Source organism: Nothobranchius furzeri, chromosome 13 (assembly GCF_043380555.1).
Source record: "Nothobranchius furzeri strain GRZ-AD chromosome 13, NfurGRZ-RIMD1, whole genome shotgun sequence".
NCBI lineage: Eukaryota > Metazoa > Chordata > Actinopteri > Cyprinodontiformes > Nothobranchiidae > Nothobranchius > Nothobranchius furzeri.
Genome location: NC_091753.1, coordinates 54,535,450 through 54,558,871, shown reverse-complemented (window position 1 = coordinate 54,558,871; position 23,422 = coordinate 54,535,450). Strand labels below are relative to the sequence as shown.

The window sequence follows — 23,422 nt, the reverse complement described above, 5'->3', positions numbered from 1 at the left end:
CTGTACGTGCACACTCCTTAACGAAAATAACAGCTGAGACAGTCCCGTGTGTGTGTGTGTGTGTGTGTGTGTGTGTGTGTGTGTGTGTGTGTGTGTGTGTGTGTGTGTGTGTGTGTGTGTGGCCCGGAGGACAGAGGACAGGAGAACACGCAGCTAATTAATTAAATAATGTGGTTCTGTACCTTTCTCTTCCGCACAGCCGACAAAGGTTTAAGATGGGTCAGTCCTCCTGCATGCTCAGATCATTCCCTTCCCTTGCTTGAAAAATTGTTCCAAAATGAAAGTTGAACCCACATCTTTTTTATCTGTGAATTCAATGCCGTTCGGCGAGTCTCAAATAAAAATGTGGGCATCTTACTGTAAAAAAATATACCATTAATGTAAAAAAAAAACTCTAAATGAACTATGTTCACATCCAGAATCAAACCTGGGTCTTCTGCACGAGAGTCAGTCGTCTAACTAGGTGAGCTAAAGCGCCAGTGACATTCTTTGTATCTGTAACATTTATATCCTTGATGACAGCTGAAACAACGCCCAAAGAACGGTTCGGAGTGAAAATGGCTATTTTGTTGCTAATTTGCAGGAAATATCTAGAAGAAAGTTCTACAGAAAGTAGCTAAGGGTCCTCAGAAATGTAGCTAGCTTTGTCACTAGGCGTTAGGAACAGCGACAAAGTGGCACTGCCTCTCTCTCTGCTGCTAAAGCTACGGATAGCAAATGCTACGGGCGATGCCTGAGCGTGAACGCGCATGAAGCAGCCTGCTCGACCCGAGCATCTCTCTTTTTCTGTGATTTTACAGAAAAACAGGCAATCACAGTAAAAATGCCAGGGCTCATTCTACAGGACCAGGGCATTGCAGGAGAATGTATGAAGAAGACATTTATTATTTCTATACATGTTTTGGCTGTCAAACTTCCATAATGTCCCTTTAATGTTTAAAGGGTTACCAGACTTTCTAAATGATCAGAACTGTGACTGGTACCCAGACGTGTGTGTTTGTGGTAATTGTCATTAGACTGACAACAAGCAGAAGCATCTAATCGTAGAGTAGGAAGGAAGGAATGTTGTAGGCAGAGGTTGAGCTTCAGTTTTCGTCATTTTGACAGACAGGATAAAAAAAAGTTAACTGGAATTACAAGCGCCCATCCTTCCATTTGTTATCTTCCGCTTATCTGGGGCCAGGTCGCGGTAGCAGCAGCATAAGCAGGGAGGCCCAGACTTCCCTCTCCCCAGCCCCTTGGGCCAGCTCCTCCGGGGGAATCCCAAAGCGTTCCCTGCCCAGCTGAGAGACATAGTCCCTCCAGCGTGTCCTGGGTCACCCGTTAGGTCTTCTCCCAGTTGGACGTGCCCAGAAAACCTCACCAGGGAAGCGTCCTGACCAGATGCCCGAGCCACCTCAACTGGCTCCTCTCGCTGTGGAGGAGCAGCTGGTCTTCTCCGAGCCCCTCCCGAATGACCGAGCTTCTCACCCTATCTCTAAGGGAGCCCAGCCACCCTGCGGAGAAAACTAATTTCCGCCACTTGTATCGGCGATCTGCGAATGGATGAAATTATGGCGGACTTTGACAAAATAAAACTTTTAATGCTATGTCCTTTGATGCCTTTTGGTGCTGATTGGCGACATCACTCGCTGACATCATAGCAAGTCCTGGAAGGGCTGAATTTGCATGGAGACACAACGGCTGAGAGAACTAAGTCATCGGACTTACTTGCAACGTGCTGTTGAGATTACAGATGACCCCTCCAGACGGGGATGTATGCAACTTGGTTTGGTATTTAGTTTTTTTTTTGTACATAGATGCCAGCGATGTCTCGGGACTGACCTGGTACTTGACTTGGACTGAGAGAGTCGCATCAATCAGGCTTTGAGACGGAGTGGTATCTCTTCAGTAGTGTGTGTGTGTGTGTGTGTGTTCAGTGATAGCTCTGCCGCAGATGAACTACAGCAGACAGATGATCAGAGATTAGCCTCCTCCACTGAAACACCTGATAAGGTTCCTCTGGGTTGAAGAGGTTACCATGGAGAAGACCGCTTCCTCCTACGGTGGTTATTCCTGGCTGATCACCAAGCAACCTTTTTTTCTTCTTTCCAGGCTGAAATTCCAGATGTGCGTCCACAGAGAGAATGATAAAGAGAAAGGCAGCAATTCAGAAAGGAAGTGAGTTGTACATCTGTTAGAAATATAAATATCTTGTCTGTGATATGTTAACAATTCACCCGCCGTGTAAAAAGCAGGAGCTCACACTTGCCCAGGAAAATAGTGAAGTTTTCCAAACTCTGTCCATACTCCCGGACTTCCTACAGACTGGGGAATATCTAAGCCAGGAATTTTGGATTGCAGTGAAAATGACTTCCTTATCTTTGTGAAATGAGTACAAGTCAGGAGTTTGTCTTTAAAATCAAATGTTTCACTTACGGGTATAAAAGGAGTAGGGTTTATGCTATGGACCCTTGGTTTGATGCTTCCTGACTTTTTAGGCAGCTGAATCACTTCCTGGTTGTAGCACCATTTGTATTGTGTATCGCGTTTTTTAAGTGGTCGCTGCAGGACCTGAAAAGGAGACAGTCACCGTTTTTAAGACGCCACAAAAGGACACATGTTTTAAATGGTTTGTGTCCACTTACATTCATTATGAAGCTATTGGTTTGGTTCGCTAAATGGTAACACAAGCTAGCTCTTTACTAGCCGAAGTTAGCACAGTGAAGAAGCAATGCTAACAAAGAGAGGTTAATATCAGGAGACTTTTATTTCTGAAATGCTAACTCTCTGCTAATGTTTTTAGCATTGCTTCTTCTCTGTGCTAGTAAAGAGCTAGCATGGATCATTTAGCAACCCAAAGCAGAAGCTCGTTAACTTGCGTTCGTGGCATTTTGCCTATTGTGTTTAGGAGATTTGATTTATCAAGTGACACCGCAGAGTAAAAAATATACATATAAAAGGAGGAGTAATATATATATATATATATATATATATATATATATATATATATATATATATATATATAATCTATTCAATTCAATTCAAGTTTATTTATAAAGCACCAAATCACAACAAGCGTCGACTCAAGGCACTTCACACAGTAAACATTCCAGTACAGGTCAGTTCATTAAGCCAATCAGAAAAAAGTTTCCTATATAAGGAACCCAGCAGGTTGCATCGAGTCACTGACTAGTGTCAGAGTCTTTACTGCAATCCTCATACTAAGCAAGCATGCAGCGACAGTGGAGAGGAAAACTCCCTTTTAACAGGAAGAAACCTCCAGAGAATCCCGGCTCAGTATAAGCAGTCATCCTCCATGACTCACTGGGGATGGAGAAGACAGAGCAGACACACACACACACACACACACACACACACACACACACACACACACACACACACACACACACACACACACACACACACACACACACACACACACACACACACACACACACACACACACACACACACACACACACACACACACACACACACACACACCCAAGTAGTGTTTCTATGGTTACATTGTGATTTCTTAGTAAATATTCTATTTGGTGAGAGACAAACTTTATTGTATTTATCCTAGTGGATCTATAATTAAACGGGTAAACTAGTAGTAGCACATCCAACGTCGAACAAAATAAAATGTTATTATCAGGAGAGGGAGAATGTTTAAGTGGTTAGCAGCAGTGTGCTAGACGATGGCCCCCTCCATGAGGCCACCACAGCTCAGCAGAACATCATTGTAGCTTCTTCTGGGGAGAAAAACACTTGCAGAGAAAATAAAGTTAACAGCTGAAATAGCAGAAAATAATACAGTTAAAGAGCAGATTGTAGAAGAAAGTAGTCAGTATGTCCTCCAGCAGTCTAAGCCTATAGCAGCATAACTACAGACATAACTCTGGATCTATAAAATACATATAGGACTTTTACAGCAAGGTAATGTGAAATGTTCCTAAACTACTGAAGATATTCTGCCATTTTAAGGGTCCTTCTTTTTAATTAAAAGGCTTATTTTGCAAAGTAAAGACAATGTGGACATTTAGAAAAACATAAGCCTCTGGGTTTTGGATTACTGAGGTGGTTATTTGTTAAAGCTGAAGTTTAGACTTACTTGTTTTCTTCTGAAGTGACTGAAACACGTCTGTGTTTTTATGTAAGGCACGCGACAATGACCGAGCATTTCCTTTGTTCACCAGCTGCTGACATTCTCACATTGTGTGCCACTTTCATAAGATATCATTAAAGAAGCCGTTAAACCACATGAATAAATGCACTGGCAGCATTTTATATCACTTATATGTGTGAGTATCAGGCCCATTCGTTCAGCATCAGCCTCCGGTGGTTTGGATGACTCGACACTAAAGCTGATCACCAACAGAGTGACAAACTCTAAAAAAGCTGTGCCCCGCCAAATCCCTGCAGAACATAATTACCCTCCTCGTGCACGTGAAGCTGTTTGCACTTCCCTTCCCAGAGTGACAAACTATGCAAATACTAATCTGTCTGAGAGAAAAAAGCATTCAAGTGAATTAGAGCAACGTTGTGTCATAAAAACAATGACCAGCAGTGAGTGATTTCCCACAGCGTCGGGCATAAGCTGTCTCTGCTGTCAGACAGGACGTCTCTGAGGGACCCCACAGGGACAGGATGGTATGAATGATGCATGCTTCTTCACTTCCCAAGGCGCCGGCTATACTAGGTGGCTGAGCGACTGAACAGACGCGGGCTCGGGGCGTCCGAGATGCAAAACAGGATAGAAACGGCGAAACTACGCTGAAGTGTGTTTAGGAGGAGAGAACAGAAAAGTGGTTTTATGCACTGTGTGTGTGTGTGTGTGTGTGTGTGTGTGTGTGTGTGTGTGTGTGTGTGTGTGTGTGTGTGTGTGTGTGTGTGTGTGTGTGCGTGCACTTGTCTTTATGGGTTTGTGTGGACCAACCCCTGACCGGAGACCAACATTGTGTGGACATTTACCCGGTCCACACAACCAAAATCCTAGAGGAAGCTTCCTTTGTCCCACCTAGAGTTAAACATATTTTTTGCACCATTCTGGCTATAGTGGAAGTCAGGGTCCACACAAACAACTCAGAAAACGTAGTCCACAAAAACCCATAAAAACACGTGTGTGTGTGTGTGTGTGTGCGTGTGTGTGTGCGCGCGCGCGCGCGTGTGTGTGTGTGTGTGTGTGTGTGTACAATCTGTGGTTGTATAGGTGGCAGCAAACATGCGCACATCAGTGTCATCTGTAAAGGGTGTGTACCTTTAACCATGAACCACAGAGAAAACACACACACACTTTAAATACCCACGTCTTCCACACACACTTGTAGTGAGTCCAGCTGCGTGTCACTAGATGACGCCACCATGAGATGCTCTTGGCAGCTGCTTTTGGCTTTTGTCCTGAACGTTGCACATTCCTTGGAAAGTCTGGGTGAGTCTGCAGGGTTACAGCCCGCCTGTGACTGTCAGTTGTTTATGGACTTGCTTTATTGGACCTTTAGGTCTTATTTAAGCTCTGGTATTTGTGTGTATTGGTGCAGCTGCAGTTTTTCCCCTACCTGATCAGTCAAATTATAAATGCACACAGCCTGTAAAGCCGAATAATTGCCCTTTTCGACCGCATTTAACAGATGGAAAGTTGTTTTTGTTGTCAGTAGGCCAGAAGGCTTAATGTTACTGATCAGCTGTGTCACCCTAAATCCACGCATCTTTATAACCTAGTAAAACTAAAATATGAGAGTTGTTAAGATGCCTTTTTTTCTGTGCATGTGGAAAGCCCCAACAACGGTGGGCGTAGCGATTGTTTCTGCAAAGTCACTGAAACTCCAGGCTGGAGATGGAGGTTGATGAGTGAAAAGAGCGGCGTGTTCTTAAATTGAAAGTCTGATCCGTTCGCCACATCCCCAGCCTGCAGCGGCAGTTTTGCTACCTGTCACAGTAGAATTGTTGCTGTTTGGTGAGAAAAGGAAGCCCGTGGGGTTCAGGAAATATGATGCACTGAAAGAATGCATGTTTCCCTTTTCTTTTTCCTCGGTTGTTACTTAGTTTGTATCCTGAAGGCATGCGTTCTCCATTCTTGGCTGACATTTATTTTGGCAATAACCTGCAAGGGCAAATAGACCCAGTGGGCAAAACCCGAGTGATGCAGCATATTTATTTTTCAGCTCTTAAAGGCGTTGGAAGCCCTCCACATAGTTTCCATTTGCTGTGAAATATGGGGAACCCAGGAGCATCTCAGCTGCAGCAGAGCTTGATGCAAACAGTTTGGTTTAGCCTGCAGCAGCCGGCCGCACGTAGTTCTCCCTGACACGGTGCAGCAGCTAACTGTCATCATTGGCCTCATCATGTGTATGAAGCTACAGACGTTACTGGTTTCATCTGACAGATAAAATAAACTGTCCTCAAGTGCTCCTTCCTAAAGTCAGCAGAGTGGAGGAGACTTGGTATGCGCTGCAGGAAGGACTCGGTCTTCTTCTGAAGGTGCTAAAACCTGTCAGTGTCTGTCCAACGCCCGCGCCATTGCTGATTAGTGCTGAGAGCAGACCAGGGCATCACTTCTGCTCTGTTTTCATTAACGTAATGGAGTCCTCTGTTAGATACACCCCGTGAAGACCAGGCAGCATGGATCCAATGTCACTGTGAGCAACCATGTCCCTTGTCTTCATGCGAACAGAGAAAACTTCATGTTTTTGGTTTAAATGGTCAAGACTGTGCTAAAGGTCTTCCATCACTTTCCTTTAATGTTGTCCAAACGTGCCAAACTATTTTTGTGGGTATTAAAAACACTTTAGTTTTAATTAAAAATTCCCAGAAAGCTCATTTTACCAGCCACGAAACCGTTTTTATGCTTTGACTCATTGATTTCTAAAACCGTGTGAAGCCAGAGTTTTTCCTGCAGGATGAGTCTCTCAGGTCTTCCCTGGAACTTCATGATCAGATGAGTTCACTTACAGAAACGCCAAACTTTGTTTTTTACGACATCACCTGAAGTAAATAATGAAAACATGTCTGAAAATGGAGTCACTTTCTTTGCTAAATGAACTCATTTATACAGTTTTGTTGCAGTTTTCCGCTTTGCCACTAGATATCACTGAATCTCACATGAGAAGATCACTTGTAGAGGATGTGCGCTCCTAGATGGCTACAAACTTTTTACATCTGAATGATGCTAAGACTGAAGTAATTGTACTTAGCCCTGGCATGCCTACACGCCCATGTGATGCTGTGAATCTGGGCCCTTTAGCATCCAACATGAAGACCACCATCCGAAATTTGGGAGTGCAACTGGACTCAGCCCTTAAATTCGACGCGCAAATCAACCAGGTTGTGCGATCGTGTTTTTTTAACTTACGCCGACTTGCCAGAATGAAGCCCCTGCTGTCCAGAGTACATCTACAGACTGTCACACATGCTGTTGTTCTTTCAAGGCTCGACTACTGCAATGCACTGTATGCCGGCCTTAGTCAGGGTGCGGTAGCACGCTAGCAGTTAGCAGAAACTCAGCCGCTAGGCTCGTGACAGGCACTAGGCGCAGGGAGGATATCACCCCTGTGTTGGCATCACTTCATTGGCTGCCTGTGCAATACAGGGCAAAATTCAAGGTCTTGGCACTGGCATACAAGGCCTTATAAGGAACGGCTCCAGCATATCTTGGCAACCTTTTGCATAGGCATGCCCCCTCGCAGGCCCTTCGCTCAGCCGGCAGGGAGCTGTTGATGGTTCCACGCACTAAGTGCAGGTCACGGGGGGACCGTGCGTTCTCTGTGTTGGCACCTGCACTATGGAACCAGTTGCCTTTAGTGGTGCGTCAGTCACCCTCATTGGGGGCTTTTAAGACCCGCCCTAAGACCCATATTTTGTCAAGGCATTTCAGGATTAGCAAATTTTACCCTGTTTCGATGCCCCGGCCGCTTAATCTTTTTCAGGATTTTATTTTTAGCTTTAACTCTCCTCTTTTAATTGATTTTATGTTGGTTTTACGATTGTTATATTTTATTCTGATGGTTTTATGTTTTTATTGTGTTGTGTTTAGGGATGCACCGATCAGGTTTTTTGCTGCCGATCACCGATACCGATATAATAGAAGGCTGATCACCGATACCGATCACGTGGATTGGCCAGAAATTTTCTACAACATTATAATGAGTGCTACAAACTACATAATCTGGGAATAAAGGAAATGTAACCTAATCTAAAATGGTCTGTATTAGGGTTGTCACGGTGTGAAAATTTAACCTCACGGTTATTGTGACCAAAATCATCACGGTTTTCGGTATTATCGCGGTATTTTTTTAAACGTGCTACATTTTCACACAACTAAATAAACCCTGTATGTCAGGAAATATTGTCCTCAGTTTGTGTCTAAATTTAGCCTAAAATGTGTTATTTTGTAATTATGTTGTTTATTTGTTTACATTTTTCCCCTTTAGTCTTTAAAATACCAATATTTGCCCATAACTTCTTATTTTTTTGTCTGTTTGATGTCATCATTTTAAAAATATTAGACCAGATGATACTCAGTACTCCAGTAGCCTTCTAATCAGATACTTTTTTTACCCTTACTTGAGTAATAAACCCTATATCAGGAAAATATCGTCCTCGGTTTGTGTCCTTCCAGTGAGCTTTGCAGATGTGGGAAAATGTCATCAGGCAGTAATCGTTGTTAAATTCATAATTATTCTCTGAGAGAGACCAACTCTTATCTGCCCCTGGGAGCCCCGTAATGCATAGCGTCATTTCAACATGGTGGTGTCCGCGACACGGTTTATATGCAGGTAGCGACGCTGCGGCTGCTTTATATAGCGACTCGTTGCATTCTCCCTCAACCCAAATCCTCGGATCACGCATTTTAGCTGAAACGCTAACGTTAGCTTGCTTTGCGTTGACTGTAGAGTTGTGGGTGACGGTCACGCAGATGTATCATGAGATTAGAAGCGTTGCTGCCTTTCACAGACACTTTTTCTGCACGTGCTGCAAACAGGATAGCCGTCTTCTATCAACTGTCCCTCGGCATTCTTCAAATATCTAAAATATGCCCATACTTCCTACTTTGTCTTCTTTGAGGGATAATAAATGCCCTCCTGAGCGCTGTCGTCTCCTCCTTTGGCCATTATTTCTGCTTTAGCTTCAAGAAAGTTTTGGTTGTAAACAACAAAGTGCACATGTGCCGCCGGCAACTTCAGCAGCTGATACGGTGGCTGGTAAGGGTCACCGCGCCTACACCGCAGCCACGGTAATCCACCGAGATAATATAGTTTTTTTTTAAAACAAGACGGTTATTATTATTGTCAACTTTTTTTTTTTACCGGGGTTTACCGCTAAACCAGTTACCGTGACAACCCTACCTGATCCGTCTGCTTTGATCTATTTTGAAAACTCCGATCAAAACCGATAGGGGCGCTATCGGCCGATTGGGATCAAATGCCGATCCATCTGTGCATCCCTAGTTGTGTTCAGCAGCTTGGGCGTCTGCATTGGTCGCAGAAGGGGCTTTATAAATAAATGAAATGAAATGAGAACCAAACAAGTTTATGATTTTAAGGTTTATTGTTCAGAAATGTTGTTTTAATTTTCAGATGTTTGTATTTTACCAACAGAAAACTTGTTATGAAGCAAAACATTCATCAATATTTGATGAATATTTACTTATTGGAGCAGCAGTAGCTCAGGAGGTAGAGCAGGTTGTCCAGCAGTGGGAGGGTTGTAGGATCGATCCTGGCTCCCAGCAATTCTGCTGTTGTGTCCTTGGGCAAGACACTAAACCCGCCTTGGCTGCTGGTGGTGGTCGGAGGGACCGGTGGTGCCTCTGTCGGTGCGACCCAAGGCAGCTGCGGTTTTGGTGTAGCTCATCACCACCAGCGTGTGGATGTGTGTGTGAAGGGGTGAATGAGTGATTGTGTTGTAAAGCGCCTTGGGGGGGGGGGGGGGGGGGTTCTCTAGAAGAAGCTATCATTGATGAGTTACTGGAAACCACCTAATCACAACAGAACGGTGACCTTTGTTTCTGGTGTATGAAACGGGTGTTTTAATACTGATCAGATGAACTTTTGACCTTTTCTTATTACTAGTCGTGCTGCTGGTCTGCGTCACAGGTTCAGGTGCCGGGCCGACTCTGGCGATCTGCGGCAACATCACGGCGGCCCTAGGGGAGGAAGTGCACCTCGGCTGTAGGTATCTGGGTGAGAATCAGATCAAGAGTGCTCATTGGAAACGTCAGATTTCTAAGGGTGTCATCAAGCGACTGGCTGGGTTTAGTCACGGAAGACCCTACAGCCGCTCCGACCTCTCAGTGCCGGCCTCTCCTACCGACTTCACTGTCAGCATGAACGTGTCCAGCGTGGAAGCGGAGGGAATGTACCACTGTGAGTTTGAGGAAGAAGACGAGAGTTTTTTTGATTTCATGTTTGTTATTGTTATAGGTAAGTCGATCAAGCAAATGTGTTGTTGAGATAACCACATCAGAAGCAATACCTTCAGCAGACGCACCTTGGTCATTTCTTCCCAGTTCAGCCGGACGTACAGGTAACGGTGAACGCAGAGACCATCAGCGACACTCACTACCAGTCTGTGTCCTGCTCTGCTGTTGGAGGCAAGCCTGACCCTCGCATCAGCTGGCTGGTCGGCGGCCGTCCTCCCTCAGATGACTTCTTCACCGTTAAGTCGAGGAAAACGCTTCACTCCAACGGCACCTCCACACTGAGCAGCGTCCTCCGCTTCCCCACCCACCTGCAGGACCAGGAGCATGTGACCTGTGTGGTCCAACACCCAACCCTCCCAACCCCCAGGCTCACCGCAGCGAGGGTGGAGACGTTCAGTAAGTTTCATTTTCAAGCTACCAGCGTTGTGTTTGTGTCTTTGTTGCCTAGAACTATTGCATCACCAGTGAAAGGTTTGCATTCAGGCATTGTGACTCAGCATCTTTCAACACTTTAACTTTCTCCTGCTGTTCCTTCTCACTCTGTTCCACATGCGCACTGGCAGACCATAAATCACATTACACAGTGCAGCAGATTCATGTGGGACTGCAGCCGTAGTCACAAAGCAGCATCACCGGTTCTATAAAAAGATGTGGTGGTGCAGCAGCGTACGACTCTGGTGGCTAAAATAAATCAGAATGCAGGAAAGTGCAGGACTACTCAGGCTGTGTGCTCACACACACACACACCTGTTGGACTGGTGAGAACTCTTCCAGCTTTAAAGGAGCAATATGTACGAATGTCTTCATCATGTTGGAAGGAATGTTGTCGGATTTTCTCCTTTTGAAAATCACAGCAGAGGGACGTAGTTAGCGACTTTTTTTTTTACAAGACTCACCGTGCCGGCACATCAGCGTAATATTACCTCAGCCATGTGTCTTGTAAACGTGCCATGGCGGCACGGTGATGCGCAACTTTTGTGGCATTCGTTCCACCTCACTTGGTAGTAATATTGCAGTAATACAGCGCTGATTGTTTCGGTTTCGGTAATAACGTCCAAGATAAACGGAAGTCTGCGGCAGCACAGAGACCGGCCCAACACCCCCTTTATGCCGCCATCACGTAATCTTTTGCGAAAAGGACACGTCTGACCACTTATTAACGACCTGAGGCTCCTTGATGCCGCGGCGACAAATTGGCAGCATTGTTTTGTAAAAACGGCTCCTGTTTACACTCTGAGTTTGTGAGGTTGCTGAATCTGCAGCGAGCTAATGCAGCATCACCGACATTTTTAATTAGACACCAGCAGGAAAGTCGCTCAATAGTTGTTTCAAAAACTGAAGCCAGCAAACAGGAGCGACCCAGAACGCCATGAAATCTTTACCTGATTTGAGTTCATATTTCTTTTTTTGTTCGCTGGTCATGTTTGCATCACTGAACTTGATTTCCGTGATTTGATTCTGGGTGTGAACATAGTTTATTTAGAGTTTTTTTTTACATTAATGGTATATTTTTTTTTACAATAAGATGCCCAAATTTTTATTTGAGACTCACTGACCGGCATTGAATTCACAGATAAAAAAGATGTGGGTTCAACTTTCATTTTGGAACAATTTTTCAAGCAAGGGAAGGGAATGATCTGAGCATGCAGGAGGACTGACCCATCATAAACCTTTGTCGGCTGTGCTGAAGAGAAAGGTACAGAACCAAATTATTTAATTAATTAGCTGCACGTTCTCCTGTCCTCTGTCCTCCGGGACACACACACACACACACACACGGGACTGTCTCAGCTGTTATTTTCGTTAAGGAGTGTGCACGTACAGAATACGTGCCTCGTGCACGAGCCTACTATTGAAGCTGCCATTACACTTTTGGCCTGAGGGGGCAATCGCGAGCATAAAAATTCAAAACTCCGTAAAGTCCCTTTAAGCTTTTGCAGCTCAGATGGAGCCAAAGCTTATTATGAAAAGTTTAAATGGGATCAAAATGAAGCAAAAATGTTCATTGTTGAATGACAATCTTTTGCTAATGATGCTAACGAATGTGCAAAGAGCCACACGTCGGCTTGTCGAGTCGGTCATTTCTAACTAAAATGTGAGTTTTTGTGACTTCATGCTTGGCTTTTATATACATCAAACATTAGTGACTCATCTCAGCATCTATTAGCTTCCTTTTTGAAACTAAACTTTGTTTTTTTGTAGCTCAGCGGCTAAAATTAGCCTGAAAAGTTAGAAGAAATTAAAGCAGGGCAAATAAAAATGTGATGTGTCCAAATTCTGTCACGAAATAAGAAAATTCTTATTTTGAGCGATAATAATACAGCTGTGGTTATCATGCTGGAACAAATATGAGTCCAACAGGAATTGAAACCTAAAAATCAGGTGATGATCAATTCTGAGTGGTGCTTAAAAAATACAAAAGATAACCTGTTAATAAACAGAACATGTTTGTTTTATATCGATAGATTGGAGGGAAGTTGTGGAATTAGGCTAACAACAGAAAAGGGCGGGCTGGTAATGAGGAAGATCAACGATGAAACCCCCATATTTCCTCGTTGTAACTCATCATCGCTAAGTGCTAACTCAAGCTAGCAGTAAAAGATCTTAGATTTTCTTCAGAATTGTAACTTTAAAGTTAATCAGAAATTAAAATGATTTAGTTTTCTGTTAAAGGTGTGGTTCATTCGTTTAATCTGTACATTTGCAGTGGCCTCTTAGAAATCACTGCCTTATAAGTCAGACTCTAGGGACAAAAGCTCCGGCGCAGCTGTTTCAGGAACTAGAAGTGAGTCACTACAAATTGAGCTGAACCCAGCAGGATTTGTAGTCCTGATATTTGCACTTGTAGCCTTACTTGAATTTTGCATCATTTTATACAACTCTACCACTGACTGTTTGCTCTGCAACGTTGATGTTTTATCTCTACAAATAACTCAAGCCTGGAGGAGTTCTGTTGTGTGGTGGAGTAGCAAATGCTAACAGTTAGCTTCTACTAGCCAAGGCATTCTCTGCTGCTTCCTGGATGCTAAACCAACAGCAGCCTTCCTCGTCGTGAGTCAAGATGGGTGAGTCCATGGATGTTCAGTGACAGTGTGACGTAGCTCTGTCAGGATTTTCTAATCCTCGAGTTTCACCATCTGTTTTCTATCAGAAGCTAATGCAGGAGATAGGTGTAGGAGACTATTTTCATGTTCAGCCTGCATGAAAAACTCAAAGTGATTTATAATCAGAAATAATCATAAAAAGTGTTTTTCTTGGAACTAAACCTTTAAATAGAATGAAACTGAATCGGTGTCAGCAGGTCAGAGCTGTTTGGTGATCAGAAATCTGTATCTGCGATCGAAACCAGAATCGGTGCAAATGGATCTTTAACAGATGTCCAGGTCTTTGAAGCTAGCTGTGGGCTCTTTCTGTCTCACTTAAGTTTGACCTGATAAACAGCTGATTTTGCTCTTCCTTCGGCGAACCTCAGCAGAAAAATAAATCCAATCAGGCTCACCACTCACTGGGATTACAGAACAAGTAATAATAGGTGTTTTTATCCGTCAGCACCCCTAGAGGGCGCTGGTTACTCTGTAGCTGCCTCACATTCCGAATGATCTAATGTGATTTAATCTTTTACAACATTTTGTTTTTAAGAGTTCCACATTTGTGAGCGTTTAGAGACGTCGTCTGACTGCTGCGGCTAAATCACTTCATTTAGGGAGTTAACAGACGGACAACTCCTAAGCTATTAGCAAGTGTTTGCTCAACTTCTCTACTCATTAGGGATGTCTGGCTGTTGCACGGAGCTACTTTTCTATATTTGATAATAGACTCTGATCTCCCTGGATTAGGACCTGTGGTTCTCCCCGCTCTGGTCGGACAGCAGCTGGTCCAGACATCTGCTCTCAGCTGCAGCTCACTCAGCAGATGGGACAGGTGATGAGCTATAAGTCGGCCCTCCAAAGCACAGGCAGGAGCCCCCTTTTTGGCTCATGTTTAGCTAACATTCAGCTCATCTGGTCCCATCTTCCTATCCTGAGTTTAAAAAAAAGAATCCTCTTGCTATCTGACTTTTTAATTAACTGGATAAAACATGAGCAGCTTGTAGAACAATGACTCATCTCGCCTTTCTTCCTGCTGCAGCGAGGCCAGTTGTGAACGCTACAGCAGAGATGCTAGAGAAAGCAGGAAACGATTTCTGGGTGGTCTCATGCATTTCATCCGGAGGAAGACCCGACACCGACATCTCTTTGGCTTTGAACGTGACTGAAGAGCTGCAGAGGGAGAAGGAGTCAGACTCAAACACACAAAGGCTCTCCATCCGTCTCCCGGCTGCAGAATACGAAGGCCGCAGCGTCGCCTGTTTGTTCAAACACCCCAAATTTCATTACGCGGAGTCACGAGTCATAGCACTGCCCACTTTTTGTGAGTATGTCTCAGATTTGGACAAAATCTCTGGTGCTTGTGCAGAAAAACAGGAACAGACTTGTTTCTTTTTAATCTGCAGACTTATTTGGAGAAACTGAAAGTGAGTCTGTAGAGCTGGTGGAAGGAGAGAGGAGAGTTATCAGCCTGCAGGTCAGAGGAAATGTGCCGCGTTACCAAGTTACCTGCAGAAAGTAAGAAATGTTGGGTGATGACGAGCTAGCATTTCATTAGCTTAGCATGCTACAGCCAAGACCCCAGCCGATGGAGGCGTCCTGTTGTCAGAATATACAGCAAATCCAGGAGGAAGTGAATGAAAGCAATAAATGGATAAAAACAAATACATTAAAAAATCATATAAAAATGTAAGTAAATAAAAGGCAATAAATAAAATAAATAAATGATTTTATAAATAAATAGATAAATAAGTAAAAAATGTAAATAAACAAAGGCAATAAAAATTTAATAAATGAGAGTAAAACCCACAATAAATAAATAAATATGTAAATGACAAAATCAGCTAATCAATAAATAAAAAATGCAAACAGTTGAGGAAATTAATAATTCAAGAGCAAGTCACCCCTACCAGAGTCTAACTCCACTCCTCCTTCATGTTTGAAAAATGCAACAAATGCCGTTGCCTGGCAGACCGAGAGGGCGGAGCCGCTAACAAATACACACTCAGGTTCACGACAGCATTGTGACATCATAATGTACCAGTTTACATCATAGCACACCCCTTAGCCAATAGCGGTGGCAGATTTAAATTCAAATACAGTGCATAGTTTTTACCTGACAACGGCGCAACACTGCCAGTTTTAGGCAGAATATTTAAATTTGAACTAAGTGCACTGAAGTGCCAAATGATTGACTACACGTGTCTGCAGCACCATTAGACACTCGTTTATTTAGTTTATCAGCAAAAAAGTTGATTTGGGGGTGACTTGCTCTTTAAATATAAAATCAATATACTGGAGATCAATACAGATGTATTAATCCTTCATTTATTTATTTTTGTTTGTAAATGAATTGATTTATTTATGCGGGAGTAGTCCTCCACATCAGTCAAACACATGCAGCTTGTGTGCTTTATGACATCACACCAATGAGATGAATAATGGGAACCTAAAATCGGGAAGTTATTGGCTGACATGCTTCTCACTCTTTCCTGTTTTTTAAGACTCCTAGTTGCTCAGGGCTGCATTCATTCATGCGCTGTTGCAGGACTTTTCTGTCCCTGATTCGCTGCATTGCTTCATTCCAAAGTCCCCTAAATGCCAAATCTGGGTTTATTTTGCTCGTTTTCACATCGCAACTAATAATGCTAGAGGTTGTTGACTGAAACAGCCTACACATCCTGCGGAGGATGTGGTGAAGCATTTGGTGGCACAAAGCCGCAGGTGAGAGACGGCAGGAACCAGATTTAGACACTTATTCAGAGTTTTTATAGTTTACACGAGTCGCCGGGGTGATCATGGGGAACATAACTCAAAAGTAGAAGATCTTAAGGGAACATTTATGTGTAATTAGATAAATGTCACGAAATAAGTGTGTGTGTGTGTGTGTCCTGTAGAGAAAATGGAACCTTGCCTGAGGAGGTGCAGCTGGTTGACAGAAGCCTGGTGTTTCAGGTAAACCAGCAGCACCGGGGTTTGTATGAATGTGATTTCTCCTATCGTCACCTTAAAACAACGCTGAGGTTCAACGCCACCGTCCTCCCTCGAGCTCCACAGATGGGTGCGTGAGACTTTTGACAATCACATCGAATACTTCCTACAACTCCTTGAAGTTCTGCTCTTTTCCTCCCAGCCGCTCCCGCGATCAGAGTCCATGATGAAGTGGAAGGTGGACGCTGGGTGATGGAGTGCCTGGCGTCAGGTGCTGTTCCTGCAGCCAGCGTGTCCTGGTTGCTACCAGAGGGGATTTCTGCAGACTTCCTGTTCAACTCCACTTCTTCTAATGGAAGCCACTCCATCAGAGGAGTGGTGCTCCTCCCTGCCTGCTCACCTCAGGAACTCACAGCACTGTGTGTGATAAATCACCCCGCGCTTGTGGAACCACAGAAAAGAAGCAGGACGCTCCCTCCTTGTGGTTTGTGTTACAAATCAGTCAATATTCATCCTAACGGAGGACATATGTGGACATCTGTTTATGTTACTTCCTGCTGTCCCTGCAGCTCGCCCGAACGTCACCCTCAGGGTGGACACCGTGTGGAGAGGTGGTCACAAGTACAAGATGGCGCTCTGCTCTGCGGTCGGCGTCCGCTCCGCTGCAGAGATCAGCTGGCACTTTGGAAACAACAACATCGGTGCCATGACAGAAACCGAAGTCCTGTCCGAGGGTTTGGTATCGACCCGGAGCTCGGTGCATTTCCTGTCCTCGCTTTACGCCGGACAGAATTTGACGTGCACGGTGAGACACCCGAGCCTGGAGACTCCAGAGGAAAGAACAATAAACATCCCCGTGCACAGTGCGTTAACTCTTCCTTAGAAGCCTTCTTGTGACGCCTAAAACAACAGCTCACCTCCTTCCTGTTCTGTTTTTCCGTCAGAACCCCCTCAGCTCAGCGTGGCCGTGGCGAGACAGCAGGACTCCCCTCTCTGGCTGGCGGTGTGTGACCTCGAAGAGGAGGGTGCGGGGACAAACCTGGCGTGGGTCCTTCCTGAAAACGCCAGCGGTGAAACATCCCTGCTCTCACAGAGCGAAGGGCATGTGACGAACGCCAGGCTGACGTATCGGTTTCCTCTGGCTGCTCTCGAGGGCCGGGACCTTACCTGCGTCCACCGGTTAGGCGAGGGGGTCACGGAGAAGAGGACCGTCCAAATCCCCAAATACTGTGAGTGACACCGGGACAACAGTCGTAAGAACATGGATGAGACCTGGATGTTGAACCGTGTTTCTGCAGATATCTCCTCCGTGAGAGTCCTGAACCGCACGACTCCTCTGCAGAGCCGCTACGGTCATCAGACCAACACTTACAGAGTATCGGTCCAGCAGAACCAACACAACCCAAAGATTCTGCTCCGGGTCGAAGGAAACGTGCCAGAGTTCAACCTGGACTGTCGAAGGTGGTGTTTCGACAAATAAAGACACAATTTCATCGTTTATGAACCATTTCAGGCCCCTAATAACTGTTTAATAACTATTTCAGATGCCCTAAAGCTTAAAAAATGATCAATCTGATGTAACTGAGCAAACCAGGAGAGGGTTACCGTGGGAAACCAGCATTTAAATGTAAACGTTCCACTTTAGGTTGCTCTGAATGATGATTAAAGGGATAGTTTGGATATTTTATAAAGGTTTATTTCTGTCTCTGCTACCATGAGCGAGGCGTCCTGGGTTCTGGATCATAAAACCGTCTCTGGTGGTTTATTTTAGATGTTTTAATAACGTCTCAGTGATTCCACGAGTTTCCCCAAATAGCTGAACCGAAACGCTCACGTGTGTTCTAGGAGCGATGGTTCAGCGGTCCAGCTGGACGGAGCGGTGATGCTCCTCCAGTCGGATCTCTTGGGTCAGATCAAAGGCCTCTACACCTGTACGGCGTCGTTTTACCACCACAGAGCCTCCGTCAGCGTCCAGGTGGAGCTAACGAGCGTGGACGAGCAGCTTTGTAAGTTCTTTTAGCTGTTTACCCTCCCGCCTGATGCCGTCGGTGCTGGGGTCTAATCTTCTGGATGTGTTGCAGTTCTGGTTGCCATCGTCTGCGTCTCCTCTGCCTCAGCCGTCCTCCTCGTCCTTGTCGTCATCCTGTGCGTGTGCTGGTGAGTCCCACGGGTGTCGCAGGTGATGTTCTTGCGTGCAAACGAGGGCAGCGCAGCTGGTGCAGTACGGTACGAGACAAAACAGGATGCGTGGGTCGGTAACCCGACTCACCAACCACCTCAGTGTCGATATTCACAAACAGGAAGGCTGTGGCTGCAGCAGACAGGTGCCTGTGCCACCGCAGCAAGACAGGTAGAGGTTGATCCTCACTGAGATAAACAGATTTATTCTTTGTCTTCTGATCTTTGAGGTTCTGTTTTATTTATTTTTTTCTTATAGAGTCACGATAGTTTGCTCGTTATCTTATTTAGCATTGTCGCGACACTCGGGAGGAACGAGCTGATTCTGGAAAGTTATGATGATGAAACTGTCCTAACTTTCCAAGATGAGGGCCAAAATCTTTAAAGGGGTGGAACACTCATTTAATGATGACATTTGCAGTGATCTCTAGTAGAAATGAATGCCTTGTAAGTTTTCAGCTGGGGAAAAAAAAACACTGGTGCACCATTTTCAGGGAATAGAAGTGAGCCAGATCACAGCTGAGCTTCAGACGACAGTTTTGAACTCCTATTTCCTGATATTTGGACATCTCGCCTCGGATTGTCCAGCAGCAACACGAATCTATCACTGACTCCGTTTGTTCTGCAATGTTGATGTTTTATCTGCACAAAAAAACACGTGCCTGAAGGAGTTCTGCTGTGTGGTGGCGTTGCTAATGCTAACGTTAGCTTCTACTAGCTGAGACGTTCTCTGCGGTTTCCTGGACGCTAAACCAACAACACCAATGCTCGTTGTGAGTCTATGAATGTTAAAGAGCGAGTCACCCCCTACTAGAGTATTACTTCTCTCTAGGGTTGTCACGGTAACCGGTGTAGCGGTAAACCCCGGTAAAAAAGTTGACAATAATAATCGTCTTTTTAAAAAAAAATTATCTCAGTGGATTACCGTGGCTGCGGTGTAGGCGCGGTGACCCTTACCAGCCACTGTATCATCTGCTGAAGTTGCCGGCGGCACATGCGCACTTTGTTGTTTACAACCAAAACTTTCTTGAAGCTAAAGCTGAAATAATGGCCAACGGAGGAGACGGCAGCGCTCGGGACATTTATTGTCCCTCAAAGAAGACAAAGTGGGAAGTACGGGCATTTTTTGGATATTTGAAGAATGCCGAGGGACAGTTGATAGAAGACGGCTATCCTGTTTGCAGCACGTGCAGAAAAAGTGTCTGTGAAAGGCAGCAACGCTTCAAATCTCATGACACATCTGCGTGACCGTCACCCACAACTCTACAGTCAACGCAAGGCAAGCTAACGTTAGCGCTTTAGCTGAAAATGCGTGATCCGAGGATTTGGGTTGAGGGAGAATGCAACGAGTCGCTATATAAAGCAGCCGCAGCGTCGCTACCTGCATATAAACCGTGTCGCGGACACCGCCATGTTGAAATGACGCTATGCATTACGGGGCTCCCAGGGGCCGATAAGAGTTGGTCTCTCTCCGAGAATAATTATGAATTTAACAATGATTACTGCCTGATGACATTTTCCCACATCTGCAAAGATCACTGGAAGGACACAAACCGAGGACAATATTTACCTGATATAGGGTTTATTACTCAAGTAAGGGTAAAAAAGTACCTGATTAGAAGGCTACTTGAGTACTGAGTATCATCTGATCAAATACTTTTAAAATTATGACATCAAACAGACAAAACATAAGAAGTTATGGGCAAATATTGGTATTTTAAAGACTAAAGGGGAAAAATGTAAACAAATAAACAACATAATTACAAAATAACACATTTTAGGCAAAATTTAGACACAAACTGAGGACAATATTTTCCTGATATACAGGGTTTATTTAGTTGTCTGAAAGTGTAACACGTTTAAAAAAATACCGCGATAATACCGAAAACTGTGATAATTTTGGTCACAATAACCGTGAGGGTACACTTTCACACCGTGACAACCCTACTTCTCTCCCACTTCCTGTTTGAAAAATGCAACAAATGCTGTTGCCTGGCAGACCGTGAGGGCGGAGCCGCTAACACGTGCACACACACGCACGCACACACACACGCACGCACAGGCTCACAACAACATTGTGACATCATATGGTACCAGCTAACGTTCTAGGGTACCTCTTAGCCAATGGCGATGGCAGATTTAAATTCAACTGCAGTGCAGAGTTTTTACCTGACAATGGCACAACACTGAGTTTTAGGCAGAAAATTTAAATTTTAACAAAAATGCACTAAAGTGCAAAACTACTAACTACACGTGTCTGCAGCACGATTAGACACGGATTTATACAGTTTATCAAGAAAAGAAAGCTGGTTTGGGGGTGACTTGCTCTTTAAGTGACAGTGTGACATAGATCTGCCGGGCTTTTCTAATCCACGAGTCTCAGCGTCTGGCTGTTTTCTATCAGAATGCAGGAGATGGGTGTAGGAGACTATTTTCATGCTCATGCTGCAGTGACTGATTAAAACGAGAAACAATCCTTAAATGTTTTTTCAGTGTTCCACACCTTGAAGTAAAAGCCGTCACGGGCCACAAAAACTAGACTTTTTATTAAAAAAACCTACAAATGCAATTTGTGAAGAGACTTTTATTTGTGCTGCTCAAAGCTAGGCCTCATTTTAGTACACATCCGAACATAAAAATGATACGCCTTGACCTGCATCAATAATCTGCTAGAGAAACAACAGGGCAGTATCACTCTGAGGGCCACAAACGGCCCCCGGGCCACACTTTAAACATGCCTGCTTTAGTGGGACGGTCCATTTCGGGTCGTCCACCCCGTAAACAAGACGACCCCGAATGCCCCTGACCCTGCAGCCTGTAACAGTGATGATGTCACTGAGGTTATGATGCACAAAGAGATCATTGATGTTCCTGTTGCATGCAGAGCATTCACGTCAACGTCCCTTTTGGGCTTCATCATGTTCGCACAGCTGTGTTACAGCGCCACCTAGTGGCAACAGACAAATCAATAATCCTGGGTTTGTTTTCCAGCAGCAAAAGAAAGAAGAAAACACCCCAAAAGGTAATTTAAATCATTTATCAGGCTTCTGCGTTTGAAGATCAGAGAACGTTTCTGATTTCTGTTTGATGTTTCAGCAGCGAGAGTCTGTGTCGGCGCTGACCAGTCTGATGCAGGAATCCGGTTCTCCTGGGGTGAGGAAGCCGGGATCGGAGGACAGCGAGAAGTACGCTCCGCTGACCTGCTTCTCCATAGTCGTTGATGTCAAGAGCACGGTGTAACACGTGCAAAGGATCGAATGTGTGTATTTAGCTGTAAACGGCTTAATGTGCACCATGAAGACGTACTGAAACAGCAGCAGCTTAGAAAATGTAGCAAATGAGATAAAACTGTACTGAGTTTGCACTTGTAGCCTTACTTGAATTTTGCATCATTTTATGCACGTATACTAGGGTTGGGCATCGTTTGATTTTGAATGATTCCAATTCCTCGTTTCGATTCCGGTTCCTATCGATTCCCGATTCCGGTTCTTTCAAGACATGACATGTTTTACACGAGCCAGCTAACCACAGGTCCTCCTGGATGAAATAATCTTAACTTCAACATGAATTTTAATTCTATGAACAACAACGTCACCTTCATTTAGACAGAAACATGTTTTGGGGAGAAAAAGAAAGACTTGCAGCACAACCAGTGTGTTTGTTTCTGACCACAACCAAAGTCTGGAAGCAGCCTCTGGGATGAGAGACTAAATGTCTCCAACATATCCAGAAACGTGCAGCTGTTTCCAGCTAAAACTCTCAGGATGATCATGTCCAGGATGACTGAGAACTACACGTCCATGCTGCAGCAGCATTCAGTCACAACAGGAACTTAAATGTAGCTGCTGTCAGTAACAATCTTAACAGATTTTAAACATTAAAACTCTTCTGACGCTCCGTGTGTTTTTATTTCTGCAGTGAGACAAACTCACCTCACACCGTCCAGAGTTTGTTCTTTAAGCTTCTATTAAATCCACCGTGTTGACGTATTTAACACGTTTCCTCTACGCTGCAGGAGTTAACGTTTACATTACGGCGTAAAAGTTCGGCAGACGCGTTTGTTTATATCCGGGTGGGGGGAGGGGGGACTCGTGCTGCACACAGACAGCTGGTGTGATCAGCTCTGAAAAGCGTTGATCACAATTTGCAGATCACGTTTATTTTTCACGGAGATCGGCCGCGGATTCCTCTTCCGTCGGCATTCTAGGAGTCGAAATAAAATACGTTGAGCGATTCAAGGGAAAAATGAACTGTTGGAACCGGTTCCAATCGATACTCGGTTCTCGATGCCTAAAATGTGTCAAACTTTCTTATGAGTCTTCTCACTGTCATCACTTCCTGTTCAAATATGGTCCTAAATTCAAAAATCTTAATAAAATGTACATTTTTGTAATGAAAAAATACTGAAGTGACTCCTCTACGGCGATTAAAATGCTAACCCATTTGGATAATTCATTTAGTTGATATCCAACCAGAACGTGGACGTCAAATCACACGTACAGGATCAAACACTTAAAAGGGGCATTGTGAAAGTGTGACAGCCAAAACATGTATAGAAATAATAAATGTCTTCTTCATACATTCTCCTGCAATGTCCTGGTCCTGTAGAATGAGCCCTGGCATTTTTACTGTGATTGCCTGTTTTTCTGTAAAATCACAGAAAAAGAGAGACGCTCGGGTCGAGCAGGCTGCTTCATGCGCGTTCACACTCAGGCATCGCCCGTAGCGTTTGCTATCCGTAGCTTTAGCAGCAGAGAGAGAGGCAGTGCCACTTTGTCGCTGTTCCTAACGCCTAGTGACAAAGCTAGCTACATTTCTGAGGACC

General features: G+C 44.5%; 1 protein-coding gene across 2 annotated transcripts; it reads left to right on the top strand.

The window, feature by feature from the left end:
- Window positions 1–1,454: 1,454 nt before the first annotated feature.
- Window positions 1,455–23,300, top strand: si:ch211-149e23.4 (uncharacterized). 2 transcript variants are annotated; one of them, XM_015950988.3, is made up of 14 exons: window positions 1,455–2,160; window positions 10,077–10,403; window positions 10,490–10,798; window positions 14,531–14,812; window positions 14,895–15,006; window positions 16,386–16,549; window positions 16,622–16,903; window positions 16,989–17,282; window positions 17,364–17,648; window positions 17,718–17,880; window positions 18,265–18,425; window positions 18,501–18,576; window positions 21,589–21,619; window positions 21,694–23,300. In XM_015950988.3, the coding sequence occupies exons 1-14, from the start codon at window positions 2,127–2,129 to the stop codon at window positions 21,835–21,837; spliced, it is 2,664 nt and encodes an 887-aa protein (XP_015806474.1). In that variant the 5' UTR covers window positions 1,455–2,126; the 3' UTR covers window positions 21,838–23,300. The 2 variants fall into 2 exon arrangements, with proteins under 2 accessions (XP_015806474.1, XP_015806472.1); XM_015950986.3 differs by lacking the exon at window positions 1,455–2,160 and adding an exon at window positions 4,575–5,416.
- Window positions 23,301–23,422: the final 122 nt, after the last annotated feature.